The sequence below is a fragment of the Lissotriton helveticus genome, chromosome 3_1, assembly GCF_964261635.1.
Source record: "Lissotriton helveticus chromosome 3_1, aLisHel1.1, whole genome shotgun sequence".
Lineage (NCBI taxonomy): Eukaryota > Metazoa > Chordata > Amphibia > Caudata > Salamandridae > Lissotriton > Lissotriton helveticus.
The window spans coordinates 1,987,182,232-1,987,205,069 of NC_136061.1; the positions used below are offsets into that span (position 1 = coordinate 1,987,182,232).

Genomic DNA, 22,838 nt, shown 5'->3' on the forward strand with positions numbered 1-22,838 from the left:
GAGAGCATAACTTCGGGTGGGGAGGAGAAGGGAAGGCAAAGAGAGCGGTGATGTTGAATGTCAGGAGAACACATAATTTTATATGTTAGAGGGGTGGATTGAAGATAGGGTTGTGGTTGATTGAAGAGAGGGTGGGTGGATGTTTTCCAGGAGAGCTTTTTTTCAGTTGGGTGGCAGGGAAGACTAAATGCAGAAGGTGGCGGTAGGTAGCAGCTGCGTTTTTTTTTTAGCAGGGAACGCTCAGGGTGGTGTGGTGGGAGTGTGACAAGATGCGGGATAACAGTTTTTAAAATGTGGGTCGGTGGAGTGGATTAATGGCCAGGGGAGGCTATGGGTGGGTGGAATTACAGATTTCTCTGCGCTGTACCGGTTTAAACCACAGTGCAAATTTAACTAGGGTCACCTGACACAGACCACAACATTGTGCCTGATTACAGAAAATGTGCAGTTAGTGCAGGCGTGAGCACATGTCTTTACTGTCAATAGCATGTTCGTGAAAGCTGAATCAACTTTTACAAGTTGATGGTCTACAGTGGGTGGACCTAGGTTCATGTTTAGGGGTTGGAGGGTGTTAGACCCCCCACCCATGTGACTGCTCCTATCTCTGGATATCAGGGGGTGTTGCTGGGACCCTCCTTACCGAAGCTCTGTGCCACCATGTGTATGGTTCACAACCTGAGTACCTCATGGTAGCTTTCTTGCTTCTGCACCTGTTCTACGGTGAGAGTGCAAAGATTACTCTAATTTGCATAGGGCTACACCACTTGCAAGTGAGGGGAAGAGCCCATTATTACGCTGGACATATTTTACGCCAGCACAATCGTATATAAGATGGGGTTGCAGTTGCTTGTGTGGCCACTTCTGTAAAGCTAACATGCTCCAGGGGTTCAAATAGTGGAAACAAACTCCTGTTGTGCCTCACGGCACTTAATGTAATATGACCCCAGCTTTATTGTGGTGCAGACAATACACAGGTGTAGCCATCTATATATGGCTCCTCCATGACTCCTCTGCTCTTGCACTATTGAAGAAAACAGTGGGAGATTAAATGGATCAGCCATACATAACAAAACAATTAAGAGGTTTTGTGTCACCTTGTGGCTCTAAGTGCCAACACGACAACTTGAGCTTTGCTCTCAATTGTCTATTTGATGTCACTCAGAATCCCATGATCAAAAAAATCCCCTATTCACAGTTGTCACTTGAACATAAAATACCGTAAAAAACACAAGAGGCGTTTGGCAAAACAGGAACAGTATGTTTAATTAAACAATGTGGCCGGGAGCACAGGCATAGGGTCCGAGTTCTGTCTCGATTTACAATCGGTCTTACATAGACTTTTATACAGTTCATTAAATGTAATAAAATGTTCCTGCTAATGCTTTTTTGATAAGGAATGTGTAACTTTGCCTTTAAAGCCATAAATTAAGGTATTGGATGAGGAATACAGGTGGGCCTCAACCTTGTGCGGACACAATGTAACAAGTGGGTAACATGTCCAGATGTCCTGCACTGTGTGAGCTGTCTCCTGATTAGCTAAGTGTTCCTAACTTCATGTGACATCTGACTTTACAGGGTTTTGGGAACGCGCTCACCCCTTCGGCCATGTATGCTTTATTGGGGCCAATCTCCCTGGACCATTGTGGTGTTGCTGTGCCTATCTGTGGGATCAGTCTGGGATGTCCTGTTTGCGCATTTTTCTTCTGGCTATGTGCCACCCCACCTGTGATCTGTCAATCAGTGACCTTGGGTGTGGGTCTCGGGACCTGCCTAACGACATATTTATGAGTCGGAGTTGATGCAGAGTTCACAATGTGCGAATTTGTCAATAGAGATGTGTTTTCGTAATATATGTATAGTTAATCATATTGACCGTATTAACACAGTTACCCATCTATAACTTTTCTCTACATCAAATAGTCTTCTTTCAAGATCGACACTAATAACAGCTTTACAGCTGTAGAAGACCCCCACTTGTCAGGGTCATCTTCAGCCAAATGATGGTGTTAAAATAGGCCTCAACCAGAAACAACAAGTTTGATACCCAGTATTCCCTTTGCTGGCATGTATGAATCAGAAGTTAGATAAAACAAAGCCACAGATGTGTGTTTTATATGCAAGATTACGTTTTTTTCGACATTTATATAGTGGCTGCCAAATGGCTCTGTGCTGTTGTGCCACCACTTCTGAATATAGTATTGTCTCTGTCTGCACTGGAAGTTAATAGCTTGGGGCAATTAAACCTATGTGTGTCTAACCTGATTCTAAGTTGATGCGGACGCTTCTTTACATAACATGCTACTTAGGTTTTATGAATGTGAGGAGCCTTGATGATCCAAAAAGAGAAAAATATTAACCCTTGACCAAATTCCCTAATATGTTTGCGAGTAAGAATGACTATTGTGTGCTTTTCATGTTTAGAATAGTAGAGCAGAGGCCAGATGCGCCAAGAATAAAAGCGGTCGTAATGTGCGCGCTGATTTTACCGAATGCATATGTACTTTGTGAGCTGACCTGTATTTTAATAGGTCGCTTCACAAAATACTGAATCTTTGTAGGTCGCAATTTGACATACGTAATTATTATTAGTGAAGAACGCCTCAAAATGGCCCGAAATACAATTCACTACCAACATATGGATGGTGGCCTACTAGGGTCAGCAGGTCACCCTGTCTGTGATTGCTTTTAAATAAAGCAATCATTTTGTTTTAAATACAGCTTTTTTTCCTTGAAGGAGAACTGGATGCATTTGAAAAAGATAATACATTTTGCACTCTGTTTATGAGTAAGCTTTGGTCCTAGGGACCAGTGCATACTCCTAAAAACAAGCATTTACAATGCAATGCTCTCGGCTTTATTAAAGTTAGAGCTATTGGCATTGCAAATGGCATTTTTTTCATTTTTTGTTCTTTTTAAAACATAAATGGTATTGTCATTTACAATGGCAATAGGTGAGCATTAGAGAGTAGTAGAGAGTATTAGCGGACACAGAGCCACACACACACACACACACAGAGCCACACACACAGACACAGACAGCCACACACACACACACACACACACACACACACACACACAGCCACACAGCGACACACACACACACACACACAGCCACACACACAGAGCCACACACACACACACACACAGAACCTTACACACACACACACACACACACAGAGACACACACAGAGCCACACAGAGAGAGAGAGAGAGAGCCATGCACAGGGAACAGAGGCCAGAAAAAACAATCACAACGAGGGAACAGGTGGTAGAAAAGCAAGCACAACGGGGGGGGCAGAAAAGCAAGCACAACGAGGGAACGGGGGGGGGGCAGAAAAGCAAGCACAACGAGGGAACGGGGGGGGGCAGAAAAGCAAGCACAACGAGGGAACGGGGGGGCAGAGAAGCAAGCACAACGAGGGAACGGGGGGCAGAGAAGCAAGCACAATGAGGGAATGGGGGGCAGAAAAGCAAGCACAACGAGGGAATGGGGGGCAGAAAAGCAAGCACAACGAGGGAACGGGGGCAGAAAAGCAAGCACAACGAGGGAATGGGGGGCAGAAAAGCAAGCATAACGAGGGAACAGGGGGCAGAAAAGCAAGCAACGAGGGAACAGGGGGCAGAAAAGCAAGCACGAGGGAACAGGGGGGGCAGAAAAGCAAGCACAACGAGGGAACGGGGGGCAGAAAAGCAAGCACAACGAGGGAATAAGGGGGGGCAGAAAAGCAAGCACAACGAGGGAATGGGGGGCAGAAAAGCAAGCATAACGAGGGAACAGGGGGCAGAAAAGCAAGCAACGAGGGAACGGGGCAGAAAAGCAAGCACGAGGGAACAGGGGGGGCAGAAAAGCAAGCACAACGAGGGAACGGGGGGCAGAAAAGCAAGCACAACGAGGGAATAAGGGAGGCAGAAAAGCAAGCACAACAAGGGCTGCGGGCAGAGGGAAGGCGAGAGCGGGACGGAGGAGGGCTGCGGGCAGAGGGAAGGGGAGGCGAGAGCGGGATGGAGGAGGGCAGAGGGAAGGGGGAGGCGAGAGCAGGACGGACAAAATCTGTGGGCAGAGGGAAGGGGGAGGTGAGAACGGGACGAAGGAGGGCTGCGGGCAGAGGGAAGGGGAGAGCGGGACGGAGGAGGGCTGCGGGGAGTGTGAAGGGGGGAGGCGAGAGCGGGACGGAGGAGGGCTACGGCAGAGGGAAGGGGGGAGGCGAGCGGAGCCGAGCAGCTCCAGAAAGAGCCGAAGTACGCTATGTCTGCATTACAAAGCTGCTTCAACAAGAGCCGTTTTTACACCCAGACTCATGCCTCCCACAGTCCCACTTCGTAAGAAAGTGCAGGCTGCTGAAGCTTGGGGCGTAAGGCACAGCAACATGTCGCCGTACGCTGTCACAGTTGAGTAACGCAGTTAGCGCTCTAGATGTTCGTAAGAGCTGCATAGTGTTCTCTGACTGTGTGAGCTAATACTCTTCGCAGGCCGTTACCGAGAGGCACATTCTGGCCAGTAAGAAAGAGTCGGAGTCCGAAGTAGGCGGGGTAACGGTCCAGGGGCGTGGGAAACATGGCAAGCTTATGGATGGGAGATGTGAGTATTTAGTTTATACCTTTTCTTGAGCCACTTTCTTTATGGGATTCAAAGACTGGTATGCCACCTTTAGCTCTAACGTGTAGGCTGCATCTTGCCCACTCACTGCCCACGCCGCAGACCTCCAAAAAGGAATCCCTGACTGCAACCCCAGTTCCTACGGTACCCACGTAGTGCATTTCTACGCACAGCACCTCTGTGTACGCACCCAATACATCCCCGTACTGCAATCTTCTCCACAGTTCCTTCTGTCTCCGCTACACACCCGACCCCTGGTGTTCTAACCCTCCGTCTGTAGTGGTTCCCCTTCAACTGCACTGGCTCTCCTCTCCATTTGCAATGACCCGCGCCAACTTGTCTGCGTTGGTGCCCTCAAACTTCGCTTCGAGGCGAGAGCGGGACGGAGGAGGGCTATAGGCAGAGGGAAGGGGGAGGCGAGAGCGGGACGGAGGAGGGCTGCAGGCAGAGGGAAGGGGGAGGCGAGAGTGTGACAGAGGAGGGCTGGGGGCAGAGGGAAGGGGGAAGGCAAGAGCGGGATGGAGGAGGGCAGCGGGCAGAGGGAAGGGGGGGAGGCGAGCAAAGCCGAGCAGCACCAGAAAAAGCCGAAGTACGGCCCTGCAGCAGGCAAAGGATGAATGCGCAGCCTGCGTGTCCCAGTGTCCCTGGCGACCCTCGGGGTTCTCAACTCTCCTGCTCTCCTGTCACCCCGGCTGTTCCCTCAGCTTCTCTAAGAACTAAAGCTTAGCAGACGAAAAGTCCTACAAAGGGGCGAGACGTAAGCATTCATTTGCCATGGGAGGGGCGGAGCTGAGAATCAAACGACCGCGAACCTCTGCTTTTGTAACGTCCTTTTGTGGTTTGTGTTATGAGAAGATGAGGAAGACAGAAAGACCGTATTTCAATCGACACGTTTGCAATAATTCATTTTTGGTGTGCTGGATGTGCACGTCTCACGAACGAGGACACATCTCCCCGGAGTGGAGGGGTCCATTAGCTGTGGCAGCAAAAGACGCCGGCAGGGCACCGGCAGCACGTGAGGCAGGGGACAGGGAATTGTAGACTTTGGATACCCAGGGGTCTCGTGCTGGCACGTAGACACACACAACGGGAGAGGGCAGTGCTGTAGACTCAAGCGCAAAGGAGTAGCTGTAAAAATGAAAAGTCCCCCTCCCCCTCCACTTTCAACTATATTGTGAGTGGCATCAGTGAAGCGAGTGAACCCAGGCGCTCGTTCAATTGCTTCCCTCTGGGAATTATGACAATGTGTCCTAATAGAAATAGAAAACAAGCCGTCAGGAGAGCAGTCCAACACCACCATCTTTCTCCGAGGCGAGGCAGGAATGCCTCGGAGAAACGCTGCATCATTTTTGGATTCGGGGCGTGTTTTCTTTCTCTCCTCTTCCCATTGGCTGGAATGTAAAATTCCAGCCAATGGGAAGAGGAGAGAAAGAGAACGAAAGTGAACCCCCCCTCCCCCGGAACCCTGGTTTAAACGGAGTGATGCCCCTCTCCCCTAATGGCTGGCCTCCGTTTAGGAAGCCAGCCAATGGAGAAGAGGGGCGGGTTCAAGCCCCACACTCTGACATAAGATCTCCCCTGCGAGACTGCGCAAGCGCAGCCTACGCAGGCCGAGACCTAAAAGTTTTTTTCACCATTCATAAAGGGAAAAGAGTCCCTTGAGGGATCTTTTTCTGTTAGCGAATGGGTTACCCCCTCCTTTCAGGTTGCAGTAAAATATCCATGTTTTGAAAGTAAATTTCGGGTGCAAAACATTAATACATATCTTAAGGAAGCTGTCTTCTTTATTTTATTTTATTTTATTTAATCAACTTATAAAGCGCACTGTCACCTTACAGGCATCCTGGTGCTGGAGGCTACATGAGAGGCGAGAATATGAGTCGGGCGAGCACAGGAGACTATGGCTTAGGAAACAACCAGGTCTTGACACATTTCCTGAAAGGGAGAAGTTCCCTAATTTGCCTAATCTCCCAAGGGAGGCTGTTCCACAGTTTGTCCGCTGCCACCCCAAAAGATCTACCCCCTGACCTGACTTTTCTAAACCTAGGTACTCTCACCAGTCTAGCCGATGAGGAACGAAGCAGTCTAGTGGGAGAGTACCAAGCAAATTTTATTTGCATTGCGGGGGGGTCCTAGCCCATGAAGGGCTTTAAAGACAAGGCAGAGGGACTTGAATTGTACTCTCTGCCTAAGAGGGAGCCAGTGGAGTTCAGCAAGTGCTGCTGACGTGGACGAACTTCTAGGCAGCCCTAAAACTAATCTAGCTGCAGCTGATTGAATTCTTTGAAGCCTGTCCAACAGGAAGCTAGGGGAATCGAGTAAGAGGGCATTACAGTAATCAAGCCTGCTAAAGATTATACATCTAGCCACAAGAGCACGCGCATGGGAGGGTAGTAGAGGCAGGATCTTCCGATGGGACCTAATGATTGCAAAACAGCAACTTGTTGTTTTTGCGACCTGAGCTTCCATAGTAAGTCTACTGTCCAGCATAATGCCCAAGTTGCGGACAGTTTCAACTGGTCGAACTTTGACCGATGTTTCAGGGGGCCAAAAACCATCAGGGAAATGTCGAGGAATCCTACTCCCTGCACAGAAGAGCACCTCGGTCTTTGCCGTGTTAAATTGAAGGGAGTTGTTCTGTAGCCAACCGGCTGTATCCCGCAGACACTAATGAAACACCTCCAAAGGTGTCGAATCCTCACCCTCAAAGGAGAGGATCAACTGAGTGTCGTCCGCATAGTTTATGGTATTAATCCCATAGGATTTGATTAACGTAATCAAGGGTTTTAAGTAAAGATTGAACAAAATAGGGCAAATTGCTGAACCTTGAGGGACCCCATGTGGCACAGGAGAGAAAGCAGGCTGAAAAGGCGGGAGGGACACCGCCTGCTGTCTATCCTGCAAAAATGATCGAAACCAACGCAGGGCACAGCCTCTCACCACAGCCTCACTCAATCTTCTCAGTAGAATTTCGTGGTTAACCGTGTCAAAAGCGGCAGACAGGTCGAGCAGGATCAGTGCGACTGCCTGTCCCCTGTCTGCACGCCTTTGAAGCTCATCCATAGCGGTCACCAAGGCCGTCTCGGTCCCGTGGGCAGGCCAAAATCCAAATTACACATCCTCTAGCAATTGATGCTGCTCCAGATGTTTAGAGAGAGATACGCTAACCAAGCGTTCAACAATTTTTGCAAGAAAAGGTAGTAAGGAGATCGGCCTGTAGTTTTTTGAACACTCGGGATCCAGGGATGGTTTTTTCAGCAGTGGGGATACCAGGGCCTGCTTGCAGTGAGAGGGGACTATACCACTGGCCAGTGACTGGTTACAGATCAGGCGAAGAGTAGGGAAAAGTTCCTTCTCCTACTCTTTCCAGAGCTTGTGTGGGACCGGGTCCATGGGCGAGCCGGAGGAGATTCCCCGGGCCAGCGAGCTGAAATCCTCCTCCATTAGAGGCGGAAACTCCGATAGTTGATCAGCAAGCTGCCAGATGGGGCCATTGTCTACACCCTCCGAGGCCCGATCCCCCAGGGGCCAGGGAGCTGCTGGGCTTAGAGGAACCCTCAAGATCCTTAATGATCAATTCAATTTTTTCTCTGAAGAACTTAGCCAAGTTCTCACAGAGTTCCTGCGAGGGGGGTATCGAGTTCTTAGAACAGTCAGGACTGGTGAGACTATTCAGTATGTTAAAGATGCTCCTAGAGCTATTCGCAGCGTTGCAGATCGCGGAGCAGAAATAGTCCGCTTTGGATTTCCGTGTTAAGGTCTTCTACTCCAGGATTTTGCGCTTCCAAAGCACCCTGTCTGAATCATTATATCCCCGCCTCCATCTTCTCTCAGCCTGTTTGCAAGCTAATTTCAGATTTTTCAAGGAGTCGTTAAACCAAGGGGCAGAAACTCTACCCTTACAGCTGTGTTTTTTGAAGGGGGGCGTAAGAGTCCACAGCCGAGGTAATCTTAAGGCACAGCGAGGCATAGTTCTCATCGACTCGCTTGTCCAAGGAGAAGCAATGTCCAACCTTAAACACTAGGTCAGAGTTCCTCTGCCGAGCAAGAGCCTTCCAATCTCTACATAGAAATTCCATGGTATCATGCGGCGCCCGAGTCTGGGCCGCATTAGTGTTAACGTAAAATTTAGTTAAGGAGTGGTCTGTCCAATCCATGGGCAGAATTTCCCCCATATGAAGCAGAAAAAATTAAATCAAGGCGATGGCCTTCTTGTGAGTGGCTTCCGCGACTTGCTGGAAGAGGCCAAGGCCTTCACATGAGTGAAGTAAGTTAAAAAAAAAACAGAGTCGAGGGAGCCATTTGGCCACAAAATAAAGTCACCCAGAATTATCAGTTTATTGTGAGTGGCTGCCATGTTAGTAAGGGTGGGTAAGAAGAATTGTTGCTGCTGAACGCTGAAGGCTCCAGGGGGTCTATAGCAGATAACCCCAGTAAAAATGAGCCCAGAGTCATTTTTTATGGACAGGCCGAGTAGCTCCAATCCATTAACCAAATCCATATTCAAGGTCCCAATCTGCCAGGAGGCCCTATATATGACCCCCACCTCTTCCATTCGGCCTAGGAAGGTGGAGAATTTTAAAACCAGGTGGGCACGCACAACCAGGATCAACCTGACAGTCAGGGCGAGTCCAAGTCCCCGTCATGAACAGGACATCGAGCTTGTGTGATTCCACCAGCAGTTGAATTTCGACGCTGTGTTTTGGCAGAGACCTTACATTAAGAAGTCCACACGAAAGGAGGCCCCCGACAAGGAAATCGCCCAATGGGTAGGCTGACTCAGCAAACCCAAGGGTCCCTTTGTTGGTGTAGCACTCACCTATATGAAGCAGTGCCTCTCTAGAATAATAATGTGAGGAGCCCACTGTCTGACCGGGGTCCCCAGCCCGATAAAAACAGGCAGCATAACTGGCGCTGGGCGCTTCCATTGCGCGGACGGGCGCAAAGGAAAAGGACACCCTAATAAATACCCCTTCTAAATACCAATTCAGTGTACTTTTCAGAATTGGCGAATGTGCTTAATACATTTGGAAAAGGGTTTTAGCGTTCGCAACCCCTCTGCTGTACCAGAGCACAGGGTTTGGGAGTGCTAAAAAACTTTGTACATCTGACTCATAGTCCTCTGTAAAGGCAGCATTGACCAGGATTGAATTGTGCTCATTGGCAAATTTGCTCTAGAGATAATCCAGAAAACTATAGAACTGTCCCCTTGATTGATCCTATGTCAATGTTCTTCAGCACACTGTTTCTAGACCTCGTACAACATTTACCCCTCTGAGAATTCTAATTTATTGACGATTCAGGCTGGGTTCTGTTCCTTGGGTGAACCTTTCAAACAGAGGTTGCACTTGTTAGTTGCGATTACGATATCTGTAAATTTTCTTCATTCTGTGAGTTCAGATGCAGATTAGTTACAGCTCCAAAGCGTTCAAGCAATTATTGCCGTTTTCCCTACAGCAAGAATTGTGGTTACCAAAGTTTTAAGCAAGTGTGTGCCTTTGTGTCAGTTATATTTAATTAGTTATTCATGATCAATACCTATGCATGTAGCAAGTATTTAATTGTGTCCATCCTCTCATTTGCAGCAATTTTGTGTAATTTAAGCAGACCGAAATAAGTCTTTTGAGTTTGTTTATCACTTAGTCACACTGCAAGTTCAACATAATACTTTCTGAAACTGTGAACGTCCTCTTAATCAAGATAGGCAGGCAGCAGCTGATCTTTTTAAATATATCCCCTTCTTGTGAATAACATTGTGCCTCAGGAGAGCCCATGTGAAAAAAAATTGTCAGCCTGGTTCCTCTGTCAGTCTTTCTTGAATTACATTACTTTTGGGTGGTTACTTAGTTGTAGCTTTATTGGATGTTTTTAAGGCCAATATGCTACGTGCTGCCCTTCACAATGCTGAACGTTGTGTTTCAGGCCTTCTTTTTTTTTTTTAGCATAAGATTTTATTGGAAAGAAAAAGCAGAGCCAATAAATCAGTCACATGTAAACTACACAATTGAATCAAATTACAGAGTAATCAGGATGATAAATCAGCGTACATTTCGACATAAGGGTCCAGCCCGGGTCATGGCTAATTGAGCTGTCGGAGATTCACAGAGTTCACCACGGTATTTATTCCAATGTCCCCATTTCTTATCCCACTTCGTGGGGCAACCTCTAGTTTTGTACACTGTTTTTTCGGCAAGCATGCAGCGGTCCATCTCAGCCATCCAGCCCACCACCAGCGGCCTCTCGGGAGAGCCCCACTTCATAGCAATGGAGCGCTTAGCAAGCAGGAAACCCAATGCCGCCCACTGTAGTTCCAGTTCGTTCAGGTCCTTGGCCCCCCCATATATTAAGGACACTTTCTTTTTGCGACAGTGGGACTGGCTTACCCAGGCAGTTCCTCATTTTTCGAACTGTTCCCCCCCCAGAATTGGTGTATTACCGGGCAGTCCCATAGGATGTGATAGAAGGTACCAGGTAAGCCGCAACCCCCATGCCTTCTTTTGGTACCCCGGAAAATTAGTATTTGAGATCACTGTTCGATAGTCCAGTCTTACAGCTACCATTACATTGAGCGTCAGAGTGAACATGCAGGGAATTTATCATATTGTCACTTTAAATCCACTTATTTTCTGAGCAAGGATCCTTATACTTGCCAAAGGCTACACAATTTTGAGATACTATTAGAGACTGTTTGATTCTGATTTAACCATGATCTGTGAGTGCCCCCTACCCCTCCCCCCCCCAGCCTATTTCCAAACTAGAATTTCTTTTCTCTTGTAGAATTTCTTAGAAGGTGGTTCAGGATAAGTAGGCTCATTTGAAGGTCCATTTATGGTGATCAACATATGATAAACTCATTGTTTAAAATGTAAGTACCAGATTCCTGTGGAATATTAGAACTTAAATGGTAGGTCCCAACCTCAAATTTAGATTATCCGTTCCTTTTTTAATTCATGTAGATTTGTGGAAGTGATAAATAAAGCCGTCTTGTGTACTCTGCCCCCAAGACATTTGAGAAAGAACCATGATTCATTCTTGTATTTCTCTACCGAGGTAGCTTCCTGTAATTCATTGTATGATTGATACAAGGGCAGTCATTTGGTTGTGCAAAGTCTGCTTGTTTCAGTAGAACAGAAAGAAGACAAAGGAACACATTCAAATTATCTACTTTTTTGCAAGCATAGACAAGTGCCTGCTTGCAGAAGGCAGTTCTGCTGCAGAGGGGGCTGGGGGGGGGAGGGGTCGCATATATCTGTTATCGTTCCTGGGTTTTAGTGACTTTTTCCCCAGTAGTCCTGTTTTCTTTTTTCCTTTTCACATTTTAAGATGTTTAGTTGAAGTAGTGCCCTAGAGTAATACATCATTCATTGTGTCCAAAAAGCTATTTCACAGTTCCTATTTATTTTATATTGCCAAAGCAACTACAGACAGGTCGTGGAAATGTAACTTATGATTCTGAAACGCCTTCACACTTTATCAACCCTGATATTTCGATGACATTTAACTTTAATAAACTTTGGAGAGTTTTAAGTGCTCTTCATGGACTGTTGTTGAAATACTAGCTTGGGGACGACCACCAAGGTCTGTTGCAGTTTCACTGAAGCTTGTGATTTAGTGTATCTTTCAGCTCCAAAAATACTGTGAGCATTTCTATTGGCTGTGAGGTTTGAGATGTCAATGCGTATGTAACTGGAATACGTGTGCTTAAAATAAGCATTTGCAAAGCCAATAGGTCTTGCTATGTGAGCTCTATTGGCTTTGTCAATGTCTTTTAGCTGTGTTGCACAGCAGCGTGGCTGCTGTTCAGCATGGCTAAAAGTTAATGGTATTTAGTGGGGGTGTACAGTGTAGTGGTGTACAGTAGAGTGTCAAAGTGGAGCGGGGTAGAGTGAAGTGACGTAGAGTAGTACAGTTATGGGTGTAAGTGACTAAAGGGTAAATAGAGATGGCAGCTAGGGTGAATGGAACATAATTAAGAGGCTGTATTCCTGTGATAAAAGTAGAAAAGCACATTCCATGTCATGTCCAATAATAATAACGACACGCTTATAAAATAAAAAAATAGTATGTTGCAAAAAGATGATGAAGAACATGTACTTGGGCTGTGCTCCAGGGAGGAGCTAGCACAAGAAAGGAAAGAAAGCATACGGGAGCTAAGCAATCAAAACATTGCAAATAAAAGTGACGATGTAATCAACTAATGATATGCTATGGCGGGTTTTAAACCCGCTGAATATAGTAAGCAGTACGTCTTATAGCACAGGGCATGTGCTAGACAGGTGAGACCTAAAAAGATTTCAAGCTGTACTAATGGCTACCTACAAAGTTCTTAAGTGGATATTCAGTGAAACGTCATGTCTGGGCCTTCTGCTGGCAGGAGTAAGACATGCCATTGTGATTGAACTCTTGCAGGACCACTGTTTCACTCAGTGTCTTTGCCTTGACAGGATTATTCAGGCCATGCTGAGGGTACTGGATACTAAGTACGCGGTTGCAGGCCTGAATGAAGGCGTAAGCCTGTACACGCTTTAGCCTGGAACTTACACTTTGCTTAAAGTTGATGCGTGTTGGTTGTGTTTGTTTAGTTGAGGTAAAAAATGTATTTCATTTGGAGGTGTGTGTGTTTTTCAAAGTAAGTACAATCTTCAAAATTGTCTTTCCTTGCTTCTGGGGGCTCAGAAAGAGAGGTATACGTTTAAGAATTTTCTTCACTCTGTAATTTGGAGATCCCACAAGGCGTTATCAGTTGTCACATACTGAAATTGTTCTAAGATGAGCACATGGAGACATACCAGTTGAGTATGTTTACAATATCCTTTTATTTATTACCATCGCACCTCCTTGATTGAGTACAGGAAATTAAATATCAGTACTTGAAACTTTGAGATTCCTTTATACGGAGCGTGTATGACTCTTTGCCAGTTCTTCCACTACTTTTAATTTTATTTTTGGGGGGGAATTGGACTTCCACAGAGATGTTTTTTTACCCTCACTGTAATAAAAGAAGAAATAATCCAGATCTATTTTGTCGATATTCACAAGACCTCTTATGCCTCTCCTGGTACAGGTGAATACTCGCTAGAGTAGAAGCAGCCTCTTTAAGAAAGTTCTGCAGATTTGCATAAACATTTCACAGAGGAGAGTAATTTTGTGCATCGCTCACTACTGCTTGAAATGCCATTTGATAGATTAAAAAGTGTAGCCGATTTAATTTGGGGAAAAAGAATGTGTGACTGTCAGTTGGGTGTGTATGAAAGGAGGGCAAAGCAAACTTACTAGCCAGTTTCCAATGAATGTCAGTTTCTGCAACTTTCCTCTACTTTTGGACCTATATTTGTCTTCGTTTTTTGAAGTTCAATTTAGTTGAGTGAATTTCCAAAACGTTTGCTTTACAGTTAAAAGTAGTGTTCAGTTTATACATGCATCCCCCTTATGCACATTTCCTATCAGTCTTTTTACGTTGAATATGAGCACTGTGTACAGTTTTCAGGAGGAATGCGTTTGGGTGAAATGCTTATGTGGCCCACTCTCGGATACTATATGGCAGTTCCATACACCATTTGTCCGAAATATCTTCGCGGTATGTGACTATATTGTATTCTTCTGCAGTACATATGCCCAGGCTGCTGTCCATTAGACAGAGCTAGCCAAGTATCTACATATGTTACTGCCCCATCGCATGTGTGTTGGGTTCTTGAACAGTCAGATTTGAATAGTCCTTTATACAGAAGTTAAACACAAGGTTTCATTTTCTGCTGCCAAGGATCTACTGGCTTTCTCAATGTAATTGATTTAGCCATTTTAATGGTGTATGAACGATGTTACTAATAGTATTGTATCCTTCTGTGCCATTTTGCTATTGCTCTATGAGAAACTGAAATGATGCATGTCCGTTGTGCTCTTTAAACAGTGTTTCTTTGAGAAAGTGAATGAATATGTCAATATCTTAGAGTCTTTTCCAAGTTTCATCACTTTAGCCTTCTCTCAGTGGTCGTTCGTTCGCCGTGGTTGGTACTTTACAAGGTGGGTAGATTTTCATCAGTCTGTCTTATGTGAAAGTACATTGTAATGTAGCACTTAATAACTTGATTTTTAAGATAATTATGGTCTCATGAGATGAAGTGCACAGGGCAACACAGTTTGATCAAGTGTGAAAGCTTGAACTAACAATCCTTCTAGTTCACAACCAGAAACTTATTTTTGCCAAAAGTTACTGGCATTTCCAGAATACTTCATTTTCCCCAGGAATATGCTTTACTTATAGAAGAACAAAGGGTAGGTCAGCGTTATAATTCGGGATGGACTGTATATGTTTCTTACAACTGCTCCATGACGAGTTTTGCTTTTTCTAAACTGCATTTTATTTTCGGAAGCATCAGATAATATGGCAGTTTTGACAGGCGTACTATATATACACAAAAAACATACACTTAAAAACGTTCTCCCATTTTCAGCCCACTATTGCTCACAAAGCTGGCATACTTTTTGACTTAAGTAATTAACAGTCCCCTTCCTTGTAGTTCAAGTGAAATTAGTGCTGAAGATTCATCTTCTTACCTGACGTTCTTCCTTACACTTACTGTTTCAGAAGTTGTGGTTTGACTGGTGAGTCTACGAAAGGAGTGCATTACTATCTTCATGGTGAGATGGTTAGGAGTGGATTCATTAGGCACTATTGTTTTAGGTATATCATTGCCTCCTACACAATAAGGCGGACAGCTTTGGGTGTAGCAGACAGAAGGTTCTTACAGAATAAATTCCTTTTTGGTAACCTACTTTAGACCGACTAAATAAAAAATAGAAGGGTAAATATCTCACATTAAGAACTGTGAAAGACACTTAGCCCCATTGTGTACAAAAGCAGGGAAAGGGAGCTCTTTAATTTTTGTACCATTTCACTCTGACAACCTACTTTGCTACACTCTTTGCCACTCCACCGTACGACTATCTACTCCACTCTTAGCCACTCCTTTCTGACAGTCGACTCCGCTCTACTACTATTTACTCCACTGTACGACACACTACTCCACTCTATACCACTCTACGACAATCAACTCCACTCTGCCACACCACTGTATGCCACTCTACTCCGTTGTATGCTACTCCACAAAATTACTCCACCTTATGCCACACTACTTTCTACACTGTACACAATTCCCTCTATGCCACTCCATGCCACTTTACTCAATCACGCTCTATGCCCCTCCACTCTACGACACTCTGCTCCCTCCACGACACTCGATGATGCGCTACTCCACTCTGACTCCACTCTGCGCCCCTCTGCTCTACACTCTTCCCGACTCTGCTCTACACTCTTCCCGACTCTGCTCTACACTCTTCCCGACTCTGCTCTACTCTCTTCCCGACCCTGCGCCACTCTTCCCGACCCTGCGCCACTCTTCCCGACCCTGCGCCACTCTTCCCGACCCTGCGCCACTCTTCCCGACCCTGCGCCACTCTTCCCGACCCTGCGCCACTCTTCCCGACCCTGCGCCACTCTTCCCGACCCTGCGCCACTCTTCCCGACCCTGCGCCACTCTTCCCGACCCTGCGCCACTCTTCCCGACCCTGCGCCACTCTTCCCGACCCTGTGCCACTCTTCCCGACCCTGCGCCACTCTTCCCGACCCTGCGCCACTCTTCCCGACCCTGCGCCACTCTTCCCGACCCTGCGCCACTCTTCCCGACCCTGCGCCACTCTTCCCGACCCTGCGCCACTCTTCCCGACCCTGCGCCACTCTTCCCGACCCTGCGCCACTCTTCCCGACCCTGCGCCACTCTTCCCGACCCTGCGCCACTCTTCCCGACCCTGCGCCACTCTTCCCGACCCTGCGCCACTCTTCCCGACCCTGCGCCACTCTTCCCGACCCTGCGCCACTCTTCCCGACCCTGCGCCACTCTTCCCGACCCTGCGCCACTCTTCCCGACCCTGCGCCACTCTTCCCGACCCTGCGCCACTCTTCCCGACCCTGCGCCACTCTTCCCTGCTCATCACCCCTTCCCCGCTCTGCGCCACTCTTCCCCGCTTTGCGCCACTCTTCCCCGCTCTGCGCCACTCTTCCCCGCTCTGCGCCATTCTTCCCCGCTTTGCGCCACTCTTCCCCGCTTTGCGCCACTCTTCCCCGCTTTGCGCCACTCTTCCCCGCTTTGCGCCACTCATCCCCGCTCTGCGCCATTCTTCCCCGCTTTGCGCCACTCTTCCCCGCTTTGCGCCACTCTTCCCCGCTTTGCGCCACTCATCCCCGCTCTGCGCTACTCTTCCCCGCTTTTCCAGGACACTCCTCTCTACGACACTCTACTGTACTTCAGGACACTTGATTCTACGACACTCTACTTGCCGCTTTACTCTACTCCCTTCTTTGTCACTCCACTCTGCTCCCCTCTATGCCACAATCTACTCAACTCTTCCACTCTACAACACTCTACACAACTTCATGCCACTTTACTCCACTCTGTGACACTCTCTACGCCCCACCACTGTACTCCACGCCACTCCATTATGACATTTTACTACACTATACTCCCTCCACAACACTCAACACAACTCCACTGTACGATATGCCACTCCATTCTGCACCACTCTATAGCACTCTGTGACATTCTATACCCCTCCACTCTATACCACTCCACTCTATACCACTCCACTCTATACCACTCCACTCTATACCACTCCACTCTATACCACTCCACTCTATACCACTCCACTCTACAACATTCTATGCAACTCCCTCTGCACCACTCCATGCCACTTTACTCCACTCTGACACACAACTCCAATCTATGCCCTACTACTGCACACCACACCACACCACTCCGACACTCTACTCCTTCAAAACACTCTACACCATTCTAATACACTCTACATCACACCACTCTATGCAACTCCACTCTATGCCACAAGATGATGCGCTTCTCCACTCCACTCTACAACAATCTGCTCCACTCTGACAATCTACACACACTATGTGACTCTACTCTAGAACACTCCAAGCACCTCCCTGTGCAAGTTACTTATGTTTTAGCATCATTTTAAAGTTATGGATAACGTGTATTAGAAAGGATTGGTAGTTAGTTTTGAGAAAAGAGACTTATTCCGAATTTAAAGGGGTGACTGCTTCAAGTTGCCTATTCCGAGTAATCCCTGTTAATTAGCCAGTTCAGTGTAGTGCCATTTCTGTTCCACTGAAGGAAAATATTCTGTACTTTAGGTACTGGCTGTAATGGCAATGAAGTGGAATCGCTATTTCTCCATCTAGTCCTCAACTCTGTTCTTCTGCTTCTTGTATCGTCTACTTTTTTGAGTTGTTATTGAAAAGGATTCATTTTTTTGTGCATAGAATGTTTTGTATCACTTTTAGGCTTTAATAACCGAAATGCTTATTCTTCTTTGAAGTTCTGCTATAGTTCTGCTATATTACTGTCTTTTTTAAAGTACGTTTTTTTGTTCTCGTAAAATATTTACCATCTTTTTATTCCCTTTTGTAGTTTGTTGGCCAGGCTATGACATCCGCAACAGTGTTGATGAGTTGAAGCGTTTGGAGAACTGCACTGTGATTGAGGGGTATCTACAAATCCTGCTAATCTCCAATGCAAAACCAGACGATTTCCGCAACATCCGCTTCCCCAAACTCACCGTCATCACAGACTACCTACTTCTTTTTCGCGTCTCCGGCCTGGAAAGTCTCAGCGACCTCTTTCCGAACCTCACAGTCATCCGTGGGCGCAACCTCTTCTACAACTATGCCCTGGTGATCTTTGAGATGACGAATCTCAAGGAGATAGGATTGCATAGTCTTCAGAGCATCCCCCGTGGAGGGCTCCGGATAGAGAAGAACTCTGATCTCTGTTACCTTTCTACAGTGGACTGGACTTTGATTTTGGATGCTGTGTACAACAACTACATAGTTGGGAATAAGCCACCAAAAGAATGCGGGGACCTGTGTCCTGGGGCAATGGAAGACAAGCCTCTGTGTGAGAAAACCTCCATTAACTATGAGTACAGCAGGCGCTGCTGGTCCGCCAACCACTGCCAGAAAGGTAAGTGTGATTGAGTATGTGCAGAATATCGAGCGTCTGCTCTGTCACTTTTCGTTCACCTGTATTATTTTGCGAATTGTCTGCTCTTCCTTGTTTGTGGACTCAGCCCGCACGATGACCTAGTTTGGTACCATAAAGCCAATCAATATGAACACGTGTGTTAATCCATGAATTCTTTAGTCAGAACATGTTAATATTGTTGAAGTATCAACTAGCCACACTATACAGTTGTGCATGCGTTGGTCTGTCCTGTATGTATGTATGTATACTAATTTCTGAGAACGCCTTGTTAACAGTGAGACATTTTATAAACTATTCAGAGATGATGTAGCATAAGAAACCAAAGGCTCAAATCTCATAGCCCTCTTAAAAGGTTGCTTACCCCTTTCCCTGCATCGGAGAAGATGGCTCATACTTACCAATTATGTTTTTGTTTGTCGATGTGGATTTTCCTTATAAGCAACTGTGTATTCCGCTCGATCGCATGAAATTATTGACTCCTGATACGTGAGAAATGCTTGGAAGGGGATTTATTCATTAATTGGTTGCACCTGTAAACTGGTATATTTCAGTTTTTGCTATTACACTGTTTGCGTGTGCACTATAAATGCTCCTCAGCTCTAGGAAGTGCATGTGTTTCAGACACTAAACAGAATCTTTGAAGCTAGTGTATTGGACCTTCCTTTGTGTCGTGTCTATAGCTCTGTGTATGCTGTGTAGCCCAACACAGATGAAACCCAGTGAGATGTGTTGGGGCTTATCCATTGCTAGTTGGAGTTTTAATTGGTCGTTTGGAAGGGAAGATTACAAAATGTTTGTGTCACTCCAGTGCTAGTGTTTCAGAAGTGTTGTGGTAAATGCAGTAACGTTCTACTGCCTCGATGGTCCTGTCCAAGCTAGTAATTTGAGTTCACACGCCATCCCACAAGTTTCCCTATGAAGCGCAACTGCATCTTGCCTAAATGGTCGTGCATAATGTTAACGTTACAAGTAGAGAGGGGTTTGCTTTGGTGATGAGAATGTGCATACTGTTCGAAGGAGCACAGTGTCCTAGTTGAAGAATGGATATTAATATATATCGAATGCGATAGATGATAGGCTTTGTGAAACTTTGGATTTCGGGGACTCCCAGTCTTGTGGCAGTTCCCTTGCTTCATTTCTTTCTCGTGTTTGTTCCTCAGCGAATGCCTCTTGATCGGTCTGTCCTTGGTCAGACCTTCATCTGAAGGACATCCAGTTTAATGGGAAAGTGTTGTGTGGGCTTTGTGCTTGTCAGTGTGCGCCAGTCTGTTTTTGGTTTCCCTTCTTGATTATGGACAGAGGAAGGAGTCTGCTGCCTTAAATTTAAGCACGGAAACAATGCGCGTGTTTGTGCGTGGAAAGGGAACGGCAGAAGGTCGATTCCACACTATGCAAATGGAATAAAAAGACTTGCGGTGGCCCTTCACACTGCAATGAAGCGTTCAGACCTACTTTTGTGCCTGCTACATGGTTTACAGCTGCATTGCAGCGGAACAAGAAGCTTTTCTAGTGTAGGTTAGCGCATGGAACAATCAAAAATATTGATTTGTCCTTTGGTTTTTCTCAGTTTTTTATTTCTTGTGTCCCAGGCACGAAATAAACATTAAACAATCTCTGCTAGTGTTCAGCCAAATTCTACCCGTAGTCTCATTTGCGTCAGACAGTTCATTTTCATTATTATTACACTGTGTTGTTTACTGACCCCTAGAGGGAACCCCCACAGGTAGAAAGAAGCTTGTTTCTGCTGCAAGAAAGCAAAAGGCGAGGTGCAGGCTGGGCTATTTGGATTTAGTGAGCAGGTCAATCAGAAAGACTGCTGGGTGAAAGTTGGGAGCTGATTCCTACACAGCATCCAGTCACTGGCTATTGTCCACTTGTATTAGAGACCGAATGTTGGTAATCGGCGGGATTATCAACAGTCCTTCAATGCTCTCTACGAGCAAATTCACGATGGCCAAGGCAAAACAAATGTAGGTGTACTGCTTAAATAGGAAGACATAAACCAGTCCCCGAAGAAGTGCCATTTAGCAGGCCACATGTCAGTGGACTGCATGGTCGCAGTCCAACCTCACCATCACAAGACAGTAGGTGATATAGGCAAATGCTTCTGGTTGCTAAGAAGGTCTTGAATGTCTTAAAAACAGCATTTTGATTATTTTACGACACCAAATCATACTAACGTAGTTAAAGCTTGTCGTTTTCATTTAGGTTTTTGATGCTTGGTGTCAGTGAAACTTTTAATTGAGATCTTGTGATCGACACTGAATGAGCTTTCACCATCATGGTAGCTGCTAAAAAAGTTGCATGAGGGTATTTGAGCCAGCCACAAAGTCTACTCTGGTTTGGAATATGCTTTGAGGTGTATTTGAGCAGTGAGAAGCAGACTATCCTTAGTTTTATTTTGTTGCTAAGGATGGGGCTTAACAAGGAACAATCACCAATTGGATTTCCTCAGAATTAGGAATCTTCAGAAACAGAGTCTGGACAGATTGTAGTGCACAGCTTGGAATATAACACTAAAATGCACTTCTCAAGTCTTATCGTCTATGTCGAAAGACTTGCTGGGCCGTGCAGTGATGTCATCAATGAGACTGCGTCTAGTGTTGAGTCTTCGGACTGGGACATACATGAGCTTTATCTATGGGGAAACCGCGCTTACATCGTATGCGCTACAATCATGTGATTACAACGCAGTCATTACAACGCAAACCATCACATTGCAAGTCGTTTCAATGACTTGCTGTAGGAGGCACGCTAAACTAAGGAATAGTATAATTTACTACTCCCAACACCTTCCCTGATGTTGCACACGCTGGAGTTGGAATAGTAAATTATACTATTCTTAAGTCCAGCGCGCCCCATACAGCAAGTCATAGAAACGACTTGCCATGTAATGGTTTGCGTTGTAACAACACTGTTGTTGTAACCGCTTGCGTTGTAGTGCATGCGATGTAACATCGCATATTCCTATCTATGATATCGAAGAAGCTACATTTATAAATGCTGCTTGTGTTTCAAAGAGGGATGGCGTCCTGAGGTAGAGACTATTTCTTTAGCCTAGTCGATACAAGATCACTGTGTTGGCAGATAGACTAAAGTCTTTCTGACTTGCTACCTTTGAGCTTTGGTCAAAGAAGAGGTCCGCTTTTTTTAATGTCTGAATGGCAAAGCCCTAGCTTGGCGGTATAGTACTGTAAACATTGTTTCAAGATTGGACTATACTTTTTGGTGATGCAATGTCTGCTCCTCCCTGGAGTACTTAGTGCTAGGTATGAGTATCGAAAGTGCAAGGTTTCCGGTTTCATTATTTGCATGTACACGACGAGCGTCTGCATTTAATGTGTAAACCCAGTCAAAGGACAGTAGGGAAAATACAGGATGCATGCCTCCCTCTGCTCGCAACTGTACTCGAAGTCTATATTTAGCAGGCATCTCTTGGGAGGAATAGGACAAATCAGATCTTTAGATCGGTATAAATAAGCGAAACCTGTTGAATGAACAAGGGGCTCTGTGCAAACCGACACAGGAGAGTGAGCAAAACGTTCCCCTCCAAAGAGTCGAAAGTCTTCATGGCATCTAATAGAGCTGCTATTGCCGAGACGTGAGGGGCGAGATAATGTAGCAGAGCAAATATTGTTCTCAGATTAAGTGAGGTGGAGCGACTCTGCACGAATCCGGACTGATCCGGCGGTACGGAGTAGCGGTTGTAATTTGTTGGACAAAAATTTAGCAAAGGTCTTTGCATCTAAGTTGATAAGTGTGAGCGGTCGGTAAGAGTCGCACCTCAAGGGATCGTTGACAGGTTTTGACAGAGTAATGATAAGTCTCATGCATGGACTGTGGTAGGTCACCGTTTTGCAAGGCATCTTGCTACATCACTAAAAGGTGAGGGGCAAGCAACTCGGCATATTCTTTATAAAATTTGGACGTGAGGCTATCAGCCCCTGGAGTCTTGTCTGCCGGTAAGCTTTGAATGACCTGCCTTATGTCATCCGCAGTAAACGTGTCATCAAGGTATTTGCGATGTGCCATGCTTAGCCACAGGAGTTCTATCGAATCCAAATATTTTAACAATTCGGAGTCAGTCTGGTCCGACTGAGAAATGTATAGTTGGGAATAGAAGTTTTTCATTGTGTCCAGGATCTCTGATGCTGTCCGTGCCGGCGGTACTACGGGAGTGAGATGTT

The 22,838-nt window shown here is 46.0% G+C and overlaps 1 protein-coding gene across 4 annotated transcripts in view; it reads left to right on the top strand.

The window, feature by feature from the left end:
* The window catches only part of IGF1R (insulin like growth factor 1 receptor), a 1,553,571-nt gene that overhangs the window by 204,540 nt on the left and 1,326,193 nt on the right, over positions 1-22,838 (top strand). For all 4 annotated transcript variants that reach the window (XR_013608878.1, XM_078683133.1, XM_078683132.1 and 1 more), the window contains one exon: positions 18,079-18,630. Coding sequence is in view for 3 of the 4 variants with exons in the window: in XM_078683133.1 (XP_078539259.1) it covers positions 18,079-18,630 (552 nt within the window). In the remaining variant the exon portion in view is untranslated. The remainder of the gene's footprint in view (positions 1-18,078; positions 18,631-22,838) is intronic.